This window comes from Drosophila teissieri, chromosome 3L (assembly GCF_016746235.2).
Source record: "Drosophila teissieri strain GT53w chromosome 3L, Prin_Dtei_1.1, whole genome shotgun sequence".
NCBI classification, from domain to species: domain Eukaryota; kingdom Metazoa; phylum Arthropoda; class Insecta; order Diptera; family Drosophilidae; genus Drosophila; species Drosophila teissieri.
In genome coordinates, this window is record NC_053031.1 from 23,203,161 (window position 1) to 23,219,177 (window position 16,017).

The window sequence follows — 16,017 nt, forward strand, 5'->3', positions numbered from 1 at the left end:
CAACTGATTTGCTACACTGTATTTAAAAGAGACGTTTGCTTGACAACTCGGGGAGCTAGAACCTTGAATTATACAGAAAAACACGAAACACTGTTCCAGTCAACTAGTCCCGCTATGAGAGCCTCTTTTCTGATTAGTCGAAAGCAGCCGTGGATGGGGCAGCTGCTGCTCATGGCCAGGAACAAGGCCCTGACGCTCCTGCTGAAACTGTATAGGCGGACGCCTATCTTCAGACCGCGACACCTGCCAGGAACGAATCGGACCCAGAGTGGTGGAACTATCCGCGATAGAACGATCTGGCCCTCTGGCAAAAACACGAATCTTCCCTGTCGTTTTCCCCAACTAACTATGTTTGGCGACCTCGTGCATCTGGATGTGTTAAGAGAGGACGACTTCCTCAATGAGGACAGCGATGTGGAATTCGGAGCGGACGGAGAAGTTCTTCTGGACATGCACAGTCGGCGGAGACAGGGTAACTTCGAGCTGGCTCTAATGGCGGGTGGACAACTGGACGTGGACTCCGAGGAAGATGAGGAATACGACGAGTGGGACTGCGAAGGATGTGTGCGGTACGTGAAGTACGGGGAGTGCGAGGGGGGGGAGTGATCTCGTGCTTTGACGGATCGGGCAGAATCTGGGACATGTTGCAGATGCCTACGAGTCTTTCCACAAAGTTCTTCCACAATGCGAAGCAACCTCCCCATCTAAGCCGTGAAGCGTGGCAACGCCGCAATGCCAACAATAGGTACTCTCGTTTGGCGCCAATACTAACGAAAACAATGTAAAACACTAGAGCACTCTGGGAGAGGGCACGTCAAGTGCAGAGAGAGAGTCCGAACTCGAGTCGGAAAGGGGGCGGGGGAGCCAGGGCGGTCAGAGAGTTTGCACAAAAAAATTTGCCGGCAGCTTAGTTTTTTTTACCGGTGCAAAAAGTCGAATGCGAGCGAACGCTGAAAGCTTCCACTCTCCCTCTGATTTAGATTGAGATTCCGATTCAAATTCACGTTGCCGTTCGCACTCAAAATCTTATTTCCAGTTCGACCTCCCCCCTGGCACTACGGTACCTCATTAGCGTCATCACCATCGCCAAGTCACACACGGCGTATACATAATCCAAATAAAAAGCAAACATAAAATAGTTGTTGCTCCGGCAACTGGCTATTGTTATTTTAGGCATACGTCTGGCAGGGTCCCACGTCGGGACAATGGAAGAGGACCCGTCCACCCCCGTGTTTTTGTTTTCCTCCTTGTGGAACTGAGAGATATTGCCACGGCGACAGCTCTCTGTTTTGCGGCCTATATGGCGATAAGGTGCCCTTTTCGCCCCAACCCGTTGTGATATGCTCTAATCTTATCGCGAGCGCATAGCGAACTCACTGGAGTACTCGCCAGTGCGAATTCTGTTCGCCTTTTGCCAAAGTAGTTAGCTCAAATATTAGGTCACACAAAAAGCCGGTTTCTGTTGTATTCGGCTGTTCTTGTTGTTGGCGCTGTTTTTTGTGTGTATGTATGGGAGGGGGGGGTGCATATGTGGGTGAGTTTTGTTCGTGTGTGAGCTGGCAAGCCGGTTTCATTTGTCGTCGTGGTCGTTGTCGACTTTGGCTATGTAAATTTGTGCCGGCGCGCTCCCCACGAAGCATATGCCCCCAGTATCAACAGAAAGAGCAACAAGAGAAATAGAACCCGATAGAGATAAATTTGGCAGGCAGACCAGACTGTGGGGTTTCCCTCATGGCCTTCTAATTTAGCATTAGCAAGTATTATGTACAAATCTTTATCGCAGTAACATCTCCAATGGCATCATTACATATGGGGTATTTGATCAGACCGAAATACTTTCTTAATTACACATAACTGTGAATATCAATAAATAAAACAAAATATAAATGTTGATAAAAACTCAACATAATGTAGAGTTAGAGACTATTCTAAGAAGGTTCTTAAATCCTATGGTTACGAGGGTCGTTTGATAAGTCCGTGACTTTTTGTATTTGCCGCGCACCTGCTCTAAATACAACACTGCTCCTGTCAGCAGTTATCGATTAACAGCTGACTGTAAAATTTTGAGAAAGCTGCGTTTTTTGGTTTGCGTTTTATAGGCATTGAAAGCAGACGATCTCGTGAATTTTAACGAAAAAGTGCTGTTCCATCAGGACAATGCACGGGTGCACACGTGTGTAGTCAGCATGGCAAAATTTCATAAATTGGGCTACGAACTGCTACCCCATCCAGCATATTCTCCAGATTTAGCCCCCTGTGACTATTTTTTGTTTCCAAACATGAAGAAATGGCTCGGCGGTAAGAGATTCGGGTCAAATGAAGAGGTCATCACAAAAACAAACGACTATTTTGAGGGCCTTGAGAAAACCTATTATTTGGAAGGAATAAAAAAATTGGAAAAACGCTGGACTAAATGTATAGAGCTAAAAGGAGATTATGTTGAGAAATAAAACGCTTCTTTGACGAAAAAAATATATTTTATTCAAAAAGTCACGGACTTATCAAACGACCCTCGTACATATAAATTTAAGCAACTGAAGAGTACTATTTTCAGGAGAGTTTATTTAAACGAATTCAGTATCAAGTTGCGGTAAAGAATTATTTTATTTGAAGCTTAATGTTTTGAATATACGAAAAATGTCAGTTGACATTTTGTTCTGTGATCCTAAGCAGATCTCCTTACAAAGGGCTCGATTAGTAGGGACAGGAATTTAATAAAACCCAGATGAGGATGTGGACCTATGGACGTGTGATTACCATTTTTGTAATTTGCAGTGAAATGCCTCTTAATTTGATTGGAAAACATAAACGAGTTGGCTTCAAAAAGCTCTCACAGAAGCTCCGTTCGGACGTAGGCTGCCCCGGGATAAAAGCCAGTGCCACCCAACGCCACCCACCAACACCCACAGTTTGGGGCAGTGGCTGGCTCTCATCAGGATATGCAGATAACTGTAAATAACCGATTATATGCACATATATTTCCTCACCTATGTACTACCTAGGTACCGCACACATTCTTATGCATGCAAGTATGTATATCACGGCACATATGTACAGGGCAGAGTTTAAGCCCGTTGTCGCTGTCGCTGTCGTTGTTGTTGCTTAATTTACAGCCTTATGTCACTTTTTGGTGCATTACACTTTTTCATTATCGCGCAGCAGCACCCAAAACAGAGAGAGCAATAGGGAGCGACGACCACTTGCTCCCTTTTGCTCTCGCCGCTTCGACTGGCTATGACCACCTCGCTCCACCAGAGACCGTGGAAAAGTGAATAAGGAGCGGAGCACACATCAAAGGGAAATGAGTTTTCATTTAGTCCCACACAAAAGCGGAAATGAATCGAAATAAATAAATAAATTGCACCTGTCCCAGCCCAACGCGCCTCGCGTCCCCTGCATTACATATGACCCCCGTCACCACATACCCTTCCATGCACCCCTGTTTTGCTCATCTACGGGCTGGAAACTTTGCGCATGCTCAAGGAGAGAGAGAGAGGGAGGAAGAGAGAGAGCGTCAATGTCGCGAGAATGCAGCGTCAATCGGCTGTCTCGCTCTGTCGGGGCGTGCATTCAACCCGGTAACGCACCTGAGTAGTCTCCACCACCCACTGCCACCCAGTGCCGCCCACTGCCTCCCCCTCGAGTCGCTTGCATTCTCGCGCCCCATCCCTGTTTGCTTTTTCGTCCTTGTGGTCTTCTTGCGACGGAAAACCGAACAGATCGCGCTTCTTGTTTGTTTTTCCCGGCGACGGGCCCCCGTTTTCGCCCACAAGCCCTCTGTTTTGTTTTGCTTTCGCCTTATCAAACTTTGGCGCTCTTTTTAGCTGCCCCAGCCCCCACCGACATCACGTTCCTTTCGCTTCGTATGTCGTTTTGTATTTTGTTTAGGTTTTTGTTGTTTTGCCGTTTGGCCGTTTTTACTTTGACTTTCATTCAAGAACAGTCTTCGTCGCGTCGGGAATCGCCTCTTCTTCTCGCGACACAGAAACGATGGCCGATGCCACAGCTAGAAAATAGATCACAAAAGGGTTAACAAAACTCTTCGAGGTCGGGAACACAGGCGAGCACGCACACAGTCCTAATGAAAATTAAAGCGAACCGAGGACTTACAAAACGTGCAGATACATTCTTTTAGCCTGTCGAGATTTAAAGATACTTTGTAGTTTTCGTGAACTGTAGCGGCCTTTATTTTCTGGAACTTGAAACTATTAACTGACTGGTAGGCTAGCTACTAAATAAGTATCACAGGCTTCTAACTGATGTTTAAGTGTAATCATTTAAGTTAATTTTGATTAATAGGCCTCCGGATAAAAGACTTCCCTGATAAAAAACCGAAAGTAAATCCAAAATTTGCTTCCAATTCGAGAAATTCACTCTGGAAGTTACACATTTGATTACAAGTTTTTTGCGCTTATTCAAAGTTAAAGACTTGTATGTTCCTTCGTATCGCATACCATGACTTAAATATTTTGTATTGCACTTCAGTAATCCAAAAATAAAAGCGGACGGCAAACACTTCTCTTCAGGTCATCCCGACTGTAAGAATAACTCGTAATCATTTTATTTTTTGTCGAAAAAGCGAACAATATTTGTTTGTTTCGAACGCGAGAGCGGAGTTTTCTAAACTAATTTTGTTAATCAGATGCATCGGCCAGCGCAGCTAACTAGCGGCAAAAACAAAACCGCAAGCACCAGCCACAATAACAGCAACAACAGCGACAACGCCGACGCCAGCGTAATAGAGCAATAGGCAGGCAGTGGGCGGTGGGCGGTGGAGGGGCACCCTCTACGGTTTAGGGCTGAAATACGGGAAGTATTTGCATAATTTACATCAAAACACAACACACATCTCACTCCAGCGGAACTGATGCTGCTCACTGGGCTTTTGGGGTGCTTGCTGGATGCGCTTAGACTTAGACAGGACACCCACTGGCGCGCAGACACACACACACACACACACTCACTCATGTTGAGGGGACTTTCCCTTTTGGCAGGAAATCAGGAAAATTTTCCAACACAGAACCAAGTGGCGAGCCAAAGTTGTAAAGTGCTACTAACTCAGGCAAAATAAAACTTATGCGACTAAACCGAAAATTTTGAATGTGTGTTGCTGTTGACAAAGCATTTTCGAAACTGATTTTGCCCCGACACGACGCACTGCCGCATTTGTCGCAGCCCCAGCAACAAAACTGCAGCCAGAAAAAACTCATTATGAGAGTCGTCGACACACTAGGCGCCAAGCCACAAAAGTGGGCTGGAATGGTGGATGTGGTGGTTTGGAAGCTTGGCGTTTGGGGAACGGAAATCCGGGAACTGGGCTTGGGCAGCAAACCTTAATAATTAGCAACCCTATTAATGCGAATCGCGAGCACCACCCCCAGCTTATTTGCCACCGCCCAGTGGGTGTCGATTGCGTATTGCGTGCTTCTCTCTTCTGGCGTTTTAATTTATTCGATTATTTTGATGTTTGCGCATCGTCATCAACATAATCAGCGACTGCAGCCTACGTGGACTGCAGCTGCAGCAGCAGCAGCAGTGCATTAATGCATTCCATCCCCAATCCCTTTTCCTTCCCGCACCCTGTCCCCAGCCCCAGTGGGCTTGACGATTGTCCTGTGAATTTCGGGATGCGGATCTCCTACCACGTCTCCGTCTGCCATTTCATTCGCTGCTCTGTTTTTTATACTTTTTTAGGTGCGTTTGCACACAAAAAGTGGATCCTTTACTTTTTTACTCGGCGCCAATCATTCACAGTGTGAACTGGATCTGAACTTAGCTCATCGATATAGATCATATTGTCCACTGGCTAAACCGATCATTGAACTCTGATGGACATGTTCTAGTTATCATTCTACTCATAGATGTAGATTTATTCATACACAGATTAATCTAGCGAAGTTTTGTCACAAAGTACTATTTTGGAGCTGCTGTAATATATAATTGTTCTTATATAAAGTCAAGAACAGTTAAAACTTAATTTTAGCGTGGCTGATTTTTGCCAATATATATATTTGTAAGGGACTTGTCACTGCAACCCGCCCAGTCCTCCATAAAAAAGATATATTTTAATACAATTTGATATTTTTATATAATTTTTTTTATATTCTTTCAGCTGCAGTCACGCAGCCCCGCCTACCAACCAAAATGGAACCACAAGAGGGCGGGACATCTGCAACCGCCCATCAGCAGCAACGCATTATATTCGCGCTCGTTGTTTTCTGCCGTGTACAGCACTTTTATTTCGAATTTTTTGCCATTTTATGCTATTTTATTGTCATGCTGCGTAGCCCAAACCAGTACGGACCACTCCACAGCCTCCCGTAGGTGCGACTCCCATATATGGCTTGTAAATGAGCTGCGTCTGTGTAAGTACGTGAGCTATGTACTCGGTTAAAAATTGGATATTAGTAAAAAACTCATAGGAGGATGCTAGCCCTCGAACTACCCGCAATCTAGTAGTACATAAATCGGGAGTACTTATTTATGTATGTATTGCGATGCATGCCTACACAATAATTGAATGTGGCCGGGCTGATTGATCGGTGGTGGGGAAAATTATAATTAGTTTTTGCTGTTTTGCCATTCCCAGCCACTTTGTTTTGCAATATATGATTAACGAGTTATCCAATCATTGCAGCTACAATAATTGAGTAAATATCCACAATTGTATTTGCAGTGTAGAGTCCTCGAGGTCCTGCATTAGGGACTAACAAATTCCGCTTATTGGCTAATTGCAATACGAAACTGTCTGATTGGCTGCATTTAAGCATCGGTTGGTTAGCGGTTCTGAATGGAATCCATTCCGCCTGCCTATGGTACTGAGTACAGTAGTACAGCGCTGACAACCATGCTGTTAGTAATTTATTTTGACTATTTTTCTGTACATTTTCTATTTTTCAAAAAAGTGGTTCTCGAAAACGAACTCTAGGGCAAGTATTTTTTAAAGTTATCTAAAGTGAAAAACATATAAAGGAATTTATTTTTGTTTCTCTGAAGATCACCTTCCATAGCTCATCAAAGAGGGAGCGATCGAGCTGTCCATAATAGTCACTGGGATTTCCTTATCCAAGTGTCAGGATGGCCGAGTGGTCTAAGGCGCTGCGTTCAGGTCGCAGTCTACTCTGTAGGCGTGGGTTCGAATCCCACTTCTGACAAGAACTTTTTGGCTTTGCGTGTGCGTGTGTTTATTTTGTCATGGTTAATGTATTTTTAGCACATACCATCGCTGCTCCGGTCGAAATAATGCAAAATGTATTTACTTGAAATGCGACACACACTCGCCGTTATATGCTGCCCTTTATATACACGCATTTTGCCACCACAGCAAAAAAGAGCCCACAGACCGAATTGATTTTCATACAGTATTTCCAAATGTTTTTATTAAACGAACCACTTTCATCCCTTAAAAAAAACCCGGCAAGTTTCACATATGTGTTTTTCGAGCCTTCTTTTTTTAATGCGAATTCGATGTACGAAATTTTCATTAATACTCCGTCCGAGCACCTTCGCTGGACGGCATGGAGAAGTGGCTGGGCGAGTGCGACAGCGATAGCGAATGCTGTAGGCTTAAAGTGCGTCATGTACAGGTCAGGACAGCGCCCGAGTGAAAGGGATAGCCGAGGACATGGTGAAGCATATGCAGGGACTTGTACATAGAACGGTTCGTGCACCCAGCTATATCGTATATAGACTCCAGTGTTTATTCAATGCTGTTTATGGCCACCGACGGACCTACACCCACACCCGCACCCGCATCCTCCGCAGAACCGGACCAGACCTTTGTGTGGCGTTTTAATTCTTTTTTCAAAAATAATTGAATGTTATATTCAATTAATTGTTCGTTAGTCGCCAGCACCTATTGCCACTCCCAGCACTGCAGCTGCAGCCTGGCAGCGAAACCAATTGGCTGCAATCGCACTGCACTTCGATGAGCAGTGCCTGATAGCTAATGGATAATATGACCCCGTAATTGGATTATCGTTGAGGAACCCGCCAAATTTACTGTCCTTCTGTCTGGATAAATTTCAGTTAAGATACATAATGGGCTTAGTAATTAATAACAAAGATGAGCTCCGTCCAGAAAGGCAAATTATTTGAAAATTGCTTGTCTTACTTTGAATTCTCTATAGAATACAGGAAAGGAGATTTAAATTTAATCGTAAAATTCACAAATTCTATGATACTTAAATTACTTACCTAAATTACTTAATTAAATTATTGTCTGTATATATTTTTATATTACTCTTTTTGTTCGTTCATATCGCTATGCCAAACCAATTTTAAAATATCTCTCTAGCACTTCCACTACATGGGTAGTGAGTATATGATATTCGAGGAAATCGACTATACCGTTCCCTATTATTTTTGAAATGTGTAACACGTAAAAGAAACATTTCAAGCGTTGTCCGATTTCGCAGACAATCTTTTTAAATCCTTTCTACGTATAAACGTCAAGATCACCGTAAGTAATAAATCTAGGAGCTTGAGATTTAACTAGTAGACTTAAGAAGAAATAAAAATTTACTGTAGGCTTGTTCAAAAGGTATTCGCAATAAATATTTTTATCGGTATGGCCTAGAAATTAGATAGTTAGTTATACCACTTTTGTACAAATGCAAAAGACACAAAATAAAAAAAACAAGTGAGAACGCTATCGTCGAGTTCCCCGATTATCTGATACCCGTTACTCAGCTAGTGAAAGTGCGAAGGAGAGACTTCAACACTTATAGTTTTTGGCAGTTTGTGAGCGTTAGAGTGGGCGTGGCAAACCATTTTTTGCTAATCGATATAAATTTACAAAACTAATAAAAAACAAGAGAGAACGCTATAGTCGAGTTCCCCGACTATCTGATACCCGTTACTCAGCTAGTGAAAGTGCGAAGGAGTCTTCAGCACTGACAGTTTTTGGCGGTTTGTGGGCGCCAGAGTGGGCGTGGCAAAAAGTTTTTTGGCAAATCGATAGAAATTTATAAGACTAATACAAAAATGGAAAAATATCAAAACATTTTTCAAAAGTGTGGACGTAGCAGCTTTGGGCGGTTTGTGGGCGTTAGAGTGGGCGTGGCAAAAAGTTTTTTGGCAAATCGTTAGAAATTTATAAGACTAATACAAAAATGAAAAAATATCAAAACATTTTTCAAAAGTGTGGACGTAGCAGCTTTGGGCGGTTTGTGGGCGTTAGAGTGGGCGTGGCAACAAGTTTTTTGGCAAATCGTTAGAAATTTATAAGACTAATACAAAAATGAAAAAATATCAAAACATTTTTCAAAAGTGTGGGCGTGGCAGTTTTGGGCGGTTTGTGGGCGTTAGAGTGGGCGTGGCAACATGAATCGACAAACTTGCGCTGCGTCTATGTCTCAGGAGTCAGTATGCTTAATCTCAACTTTCTACCTTTTGTAGTTCCTGAGATCTCGACGTTCATACGGATAGACAGACGGACAGACGGACGGACAGACGGACGGACAGACGGACGGACAGACGGACATGGCCAGATCGACTCGGCTATTGATCCTGATCAAGAATATATATACTTTATATGGTCGGAAACGCTTCCTTCTGCCTGTTACATACTTTTCAACGAATCTAGTATACCCTTTTACTCTACGAGTAACGGGTATAAATATCAAAACATTTTTCAAAAGTGCGGGCGTGGCGGTTTTGGGCGCTTTGTGAGCGTTGTGGGCTTAGCAACATGAATCGATAAACTTTCGCTGCGTCTATGTCACTGGAGTCTAGATGCTGAATCTGAACTTTCTAGCTTTTATAGTTCCTGAGATCTCGACGTTCATACGGACGAACAGACAGACGGACGGACGGACACACGGACATGGCCAGATCGACTCGGGTATTGACGCTGATCAAGAATATATGTATGTATATACTTTATATTACTCGTAGAGTATAAGGTATACTAGATTCGTTGAAAAGTATGTAACAGGCAAAAGGATATAAAGGCATATAGTATATACATATATCCTTGATCAGCATCAATAACCGAATCGATCTGGCCATGTCCTTCTATCCGTCCGTAAGATAGTCCGTAAGACGTCGAGATCTCAGGAACTATAAAAGCTAGATTAAGCATGAAGGCTCCAGAGACATAGACGCAGCGCACTTTTTATTGACCCATGCTGCCATGCCCACTCAAACGCCCACAACTTTTTTCAGTAGTCTGTAAATTTACCGATTTTCTACGCCCACCCTAACGCCCAGAAACCGCCAAAAACTGTCACTTTCGAAAAATTTTTTGATTTTCTCACATATTTGTTAGTCTTGTAAATTTTTGTATCGATTTGCCCAAAATCTTTTTGTTACGCCCACTTTAACGCCCACAAACCGCCAAAAACTGTCAGTGATGAAATTTCTCCTTCGCACTTCAATTAGCTGAGTAACGGGTATCAGTTAGTCGGGGATCTCGACTATAGCGTTCTCTATAGTATTATATATAATTTTGTAGTAGGCCTAAAAATTACCAAGCCCTCTTGGTATATACAATTTACAAGTCCGGCATACCTTAAAAAAATATTTACATCCAAACATACATATGTATGTATATACAAGATTCTGAATCTTCACTAGACAAGTTGGTCTGGCCATGACCGTCTGTCTGAATGTCCTCATGAACGTCGAGATCTAAAATCTAAACATCCGTCTGGCCTGGAGATGGTTTTTTTCAACTATTATCAGTATGCCAAAAATTATTTGGCCACGCCCACTCAAAGGCCCACAAAGCTCTCGAAGCTAGGAAAAATATTTCTCCTTGTACTTCAGCTAAGTAATAGGTATCCTTAGTCGAGGAACTCGACAATAGCGTGCTCTCTTATTTTAAGTGCGTAGGGGACCCGAAACTCTTATAAAACAATTTGCACATGACAAATCCTTTTAATACTGTTTAGCAAAACAATTCTAAATCCCATTAGACATTAATAGTTATATTACCATCATTATATTTCCAAAGTCTATCCGAGAATAACATGTAGAAAATGTGTTGATTAACATCAGCTAAAGATATGTGGGATTAAAGGTATATACATATGTGCTGCCCACTTAACTTCCCTATCCGTTTCGAATTAGAGCACTTCAAATGCAAGTGTCTGGGTTGGTTCGTTCTCTCATCTGAGATAGCCCTTCGGGGGCGATAAAGGACTTTGTTCCACGTGCATGCATACAAACTTGGCTTACGTACTGCAGCAGGCTGGATTCTGCAAGAACAGCAAACAAAACGAAGGAAACAGTAGAGTGCATTTTAAATTTCGTTGCTATCGATTTTCGTTGTGGAAAAAAGGCAGCATGAGTGCTTTGTTAAAAGTAAGAAAGAGATAGATAATAGACATCCCCATGTTGCCGTGGACATACATACATGCGTCCACATCCCCACTTCAGCATGCATACATACATAAATGGAGTAAACATAAAAAATGCAAATGTGCATGGACATAAAACCCACCCCTTCGGCCACACTCTAGTCCTGTGCAGCGTCGATGCATCAGACCGAGGCTTGATCCATGGCCAGAGCCTCATCCTTAAATGCACCCAAAAGGGTTCGGCCGACGAGCGCTCCTCCTGGCCAGGCATATGCTTCCCGGAGGAAGCCACCCGATAAGGCGGGGACCCGGGAAAACGTCTAATAAAGTTGGAAGCCGGTTGTCAGCTGCATCCAACCACCCACTCTGGCGAATGTGGAGACTTTGGGGTGGCGGGCGGATGGTGCATGCTGGATGGACCTTGTTCGATGTGTTGTCAGCAATTCAACCACACACAGACGATTGCCAATTTGGGATGCACGTCCCCTGGACGTGCATGAACACATCCTGCGTGCACATTCAGGTGCAATATCAGCAACAAGAGAATTATGAATTTTTAAATAATATTGCAATGCCTTGTTCGCGGCAAAGTCCCCCTTGATTAAAATTGCAAATGAATGGGCAATTCGGTGCTAAAGTTTGCGGTCTGTCCTAAAGGAGTGCTCTTTCGGATTGCCGAGGCCTATTAGGTAAATACACGTGGCTGCGTCCGAAACCTTTTCTCTTGGCTCTCAGTTTACATACATTGATTAATCAATGCACTTCAAGCGCAATTCGGGGCGGAAGTGCTGCATCCAAAGCAATCAATGGAAGCGGCAGAGCCCGTCAACAAGCCCACTCTTCAACTTCTGCTCATATCATAGCGCTTCCCATTACGGATGGACGTCGAAAGTTGGTAGTAAAGCTCTTTCGGGAAATCATTCCTCAGATGACAGTAACCGGCAGGAGCTTCCAGGAAGGCAGCCCGACTTTCGCACGAACCAGCCGACAAGCGGCAGATGAATATGGATATGGAAACTCGAATAATAGACGAAACGGACATTGATACATCTATGGTATATGAATCAAAATAATTTTCGGCAGTGTGCAGAATGGACCGATAACTTAATTACATAGCTCTAATGTGAGTGGCCCCACCGTTCTAAAGTCTTTTCAAAACAAAAAAAATTGCCCACCAACTACAATATATAAAAAGGATCTTTCCAGACTGACTAGTACTGACTGACTTCCCATACCGGGAATTGAACCCGGGCCTCCCGGGTGAGAGCCGGGTATCCTAACCACTAGACAATATGGGATGTACAAAATAAGCGTGTAAACTAGCAACATGTGGCACATTCAGCTGTTCTTGTGCATTAAATAAAAATTCAGCCACAGGGAGACTCGTGCGCATCGGATTGAATTCGGACGGTGTCTAACAAATTATTCAAAATACAAGCTTGAAAGAGTACCGCAATTGTACTTATCATGCGGAAGACATGGTGGGATTGGAAGTATTCGAGGAACTTCTTATTTTGGCACATATGTATATGTATATGTACACTTATGCATATAAAATACATATGTATGTATTTTTTCGCCGCATTCTTTTTCTGCTCATGAAGTATGTATGCAAATGTAGCCCCTGGACTTGAAAGCAACAACAATAAAGCCCAAGCGCACATGCAAAGCAAATTGCACCGAAACACATGGAAGGATGGCTGCTGAAAAGGGAGCGGAAGTGGGTGACGACGTTGGTGTGGAATTTAGCTACAGATCGCCGTGCAGGGGTTGAATCTTTCAGGAGCTGACTGTGAGCCCCACTCGACATATTGAAGCATATTAATTAAAAACATTTTCATTTATTAAAAGAGCAGCACGGTGCTCATGGAAAGGTCGTCAGGTGTGAGGGCGAACGAACGTGTGGCATCTGAAAAGCTGCAGCCGTTTTAAAAGAAGCTTACTGGCCATTTAATACATCATCGTTGGTCTTGTAACCTGTGGACAATGTTTGCACTCTTCTTAAAATATCTGTATAAACTTGACTTTTTTCGGACTTGGTTGAATCCCCCTGTATATAAATAGATATATAAGATATGTATATACATATGTATACATGTACATATATGTGCATATTTATTAATATGTTTAGAATAAAAATTAGGTTTGATATAGAAAGGATTTATTATACCCGTTACTCGTAGAGTAAAATGGTATACATACTAGATTCGATGAAAAGTACATATGTACATATTGTATTAGATATGTAAATTTCTATCGATTTGCAGAAAAAGGTTTAGCCACGCCCACTCTAACGCCTACAAACCTTCCAAAACTGCCACGCCCACAATTTTGCAAAATGTTTTGATATTTTTAAATATTTTTTTATTAGTTTTGTAAATTTCTATCGTTTTGACAAACTACTTTTTGCCACGCCCACTCTAACGCCCAGAAACCGCCCAAAACTGCCACGCCCACACTATTGAAAAATGTTGTCATATTTTTTCACATTATTGTTAGTCTTGTAAAATAAATTTGTCAAAAATCTTTTTGCCAGTATTGTAAATAAATTTGTCAAAAATCTTTTTGCCACGCCCACTCTAACTCTAACACTCTAACAAACCGCCAAAAACTGTCAGTGTTGAAATTTCTCCTTTCACTAGCTTAGTAACGGGTATCAAATAGTCGGGGACTATAGCATTCTCTCGTTTTATTCTTAATATGGTGCAAATATAATTTGAAAACGACGATCACGGCTAGTATTTTCTTAGTTTTTTAAAAAAACTTAGAGAAATTTGTTTATTAAAATCGGCTTATATTAATATTAATTAAAAAACAAGATAGAACGCTATAGCCGGGTTCCCCGACTACCTTATACCCGTTACTAAGCTAGTGAAAGGAGAAATTTATATTATATGGTCGGAAACGCTTCCTTCTGCCTGTTACATACTTTTCAACGAATCTAGTATACCCTTTTACTCTACGAGTAACGGGTATAATAATAACTTGTTATAATTATCAATAATTATAACAGTTTTTACATAAATAAATTACCCAAAACCGAAATAAAAGACAACTTGCAGGTGTCAAAATATTATAATGTACTTCAAATAATTTAAATACAATATTGAATATGTAATAGGAGAAATGGAAATCATTTCCTGTTTACGCTTCCTCGATGATCCCCTATAATGTCCGATCCACCCGATTTTTAATTTTTTTTTCAGTGATTCAAGTCGGTAGCTTTTAGGGCTTCCAACGCAGACACCCCAATGACAGCAGCTTGCTCCTGATCGAGGCCCATTAGATGCTGAAGCAGCGTCTAACAAATTGGCCAACTACATCACATAATGCCGTGGCCAATATCGAACTGCAGCTAGTGGTCGCATGAGGTATGTGTGTAGGAACATAACATAAATTAAAATGATAATAGCGAAAACATACATTGCCACTTACTTTGTTGCTAAATGGGGTATAGGACGACTTTACTCTAATTGAAATACAACGCGAGTCCGCGGACTCCATTCCCCAACTTGCTGACCCGCTGAATCATCAGACTTTCCCGCAGAAGGCTTAGTACTGGAGACGGTTTTTGGGCTGTCTTCTGGCAGGTGAACTTGTTTCTCTTTTGGCGCTGCGCTAACCAGACACCATTTATCATTACGGGACCGAACTGGGAAAACTAGATTTCTCTGCCGCCAACTGTTGGAGCCAACTCGTTGGAAATCATTGCTCGTGGCTGTTTGGCGCTGCTCACTTTTTGATGATGCCCGAGATTTTGCGAAAATTAATTTTAATTACCCAGCAATGTTGTCGCCGAAAACCCCTCCGGTCGCTGTCTTGTCAATTCTTCAAAGACAGCTGATCAATAACATATTCTTCTGGCATTTCCGCTTCTAATTAAGCTCCAAGTTGATGGCAGTTTGTGCGCTGATGGAACTTAAATCAGTAATCAGTAATAAAATACATAAAAACGCTTTTTCCAACGATGAGTAAAAAATTGTATTTGTTTGCAATTAGTTGGTAAGAATGTTTGAAGCGATTAATTGTAGTTTAAGCAAAAACGGAAGCTTAGTTCGGTGTGCAGTCCCTACTTTTATTCTTTTAAAAAGCCCCTCTTATATTTACACTATCACTGTGGGACGATTTCCTTATAATGTCAAACCAACTTGTTTTAAGGCAATGTTGAAGAAGTTTACTCGTAGGGGTACAATGCCTTTTTCATAGGAAACTGTGATCATTTTTACTCAATTCCAATTTCTCGAAACTTACATACATACATAACCTTACGGTGGTTAGGAATCGTCTCAATGATATCCCTGATATAGTCAGGGATCAGCTTGAGGACACGCGTCATCTGTAGCGAATATCTAATCCTCCAAGGGAATAAGAGATCCAGCAGAAAACCGAAAATCCGTGATAGGAGGGACATGCTAAATTCAATGTATAAGAGATGTATACGGAAATTAAAATTACAGACAAACTAATTAGCAAAAATCTCCACCTATGACTTGTAGAGTAAAATACTATACTAGATTCACAAAAAAGTATGTAACTGTTGTAAGGAAGCGGTCCCGACCCTATAAAGAAAGAATAGAGTTAACTTGCTTGTGTGAGTAAAAACAATAAGCAGAAAAGTGTGTATGGCAGCGTATATGTGCTCGAGCCAAAATCAATTCTGATCTGGGAAACGAATTATATTAAAGTTTTGGTCAGTTTCGTTGTAATATGATCT

The 16,017-nt window shown here is 42.1% G+C and overlaps 1 protein-coding gene and 2 non-coding genes across 5 annotated transcripts; 2 read left to right on the forward strand and 1 right to left on the reverse strand.

Moving 5' to 3' along the window:
* The first annotated feature begins 20 nt into the window (after positions 1-20).
* On the forward strand, positions 21-14,540 carry LOC122616464. 3 transcript variants are annotated; one of them, XM_043791922.1, is made up of 3 exons: positions 49-569; positions 2,776-2,951; positions 3,003-3,121. In XM_043791922.1, exons 1-3 carry the CDS (start codon positions 115-117, stop codon positions 3,104-3,106), a joined length of 735 nt encoding a protein of 244 aa, XP_043647857.1. In that variant the 5' UTR covers positions 49-114; the 3' UTR covers positions 3,107-3,121. The 3 variants fall into 3 exon arrangements, with proteins under 3 accessions (XP_043647856.1, XP_043647855.1, XP_043647857.1); XM_043791921.1 differs by lacking the exons at positions 2,776-2,951; positions 3,003-3,121 and adding an exon at positions 14,510-14,540 and having other exon boundaries at positions 21-569; XM_043791920.1 differs by lacking the exons at positions 2,776-2,951; positions 3,003-3,121 and adding an exon at positions 6,113-6,302 and having other exon boundaries at positions 21-569.
* Positions 7,072-7,154, forward strand: Trnal-cag. The gene has a single exon. It is a non-coding gene; the product is annotated as a tRNA-Leu (tRNA).
* Trnae-cuc lies at positions 12,530-12,601 on the reverse strand. The gene has a single exon. It is a non-coding gene; the product is annotated as a tRNA-Glu (tRNA).
* Positions 14,541-16,017: the final 1,477 nt, after the last annotated feature.

Bases quoted from the DNA above. Each gene is read 5' to 3' on its own strand.
- LOC122616464 (XM_043791922.1), top strand. From the start codon at position 115: ATGAGAGCCTCTTTTCTGATTAGTCGAAAGCAGCCGTGGATGGGGCAG. The intron at 570-2,775 runs GTACGTGAAGTA...TGTAATTTGCAG, and splicing joins GACTGCGAAGGATGTGTGCG to TGAAATGCCTCTTAATTTGA. The intron at 2,952-3,002 runs GTAAATAACCGA...TGTACTACCTAG, and splicing joins ATCAGGATATGCAGATAACT to GTACCGCACACATTCTTATG.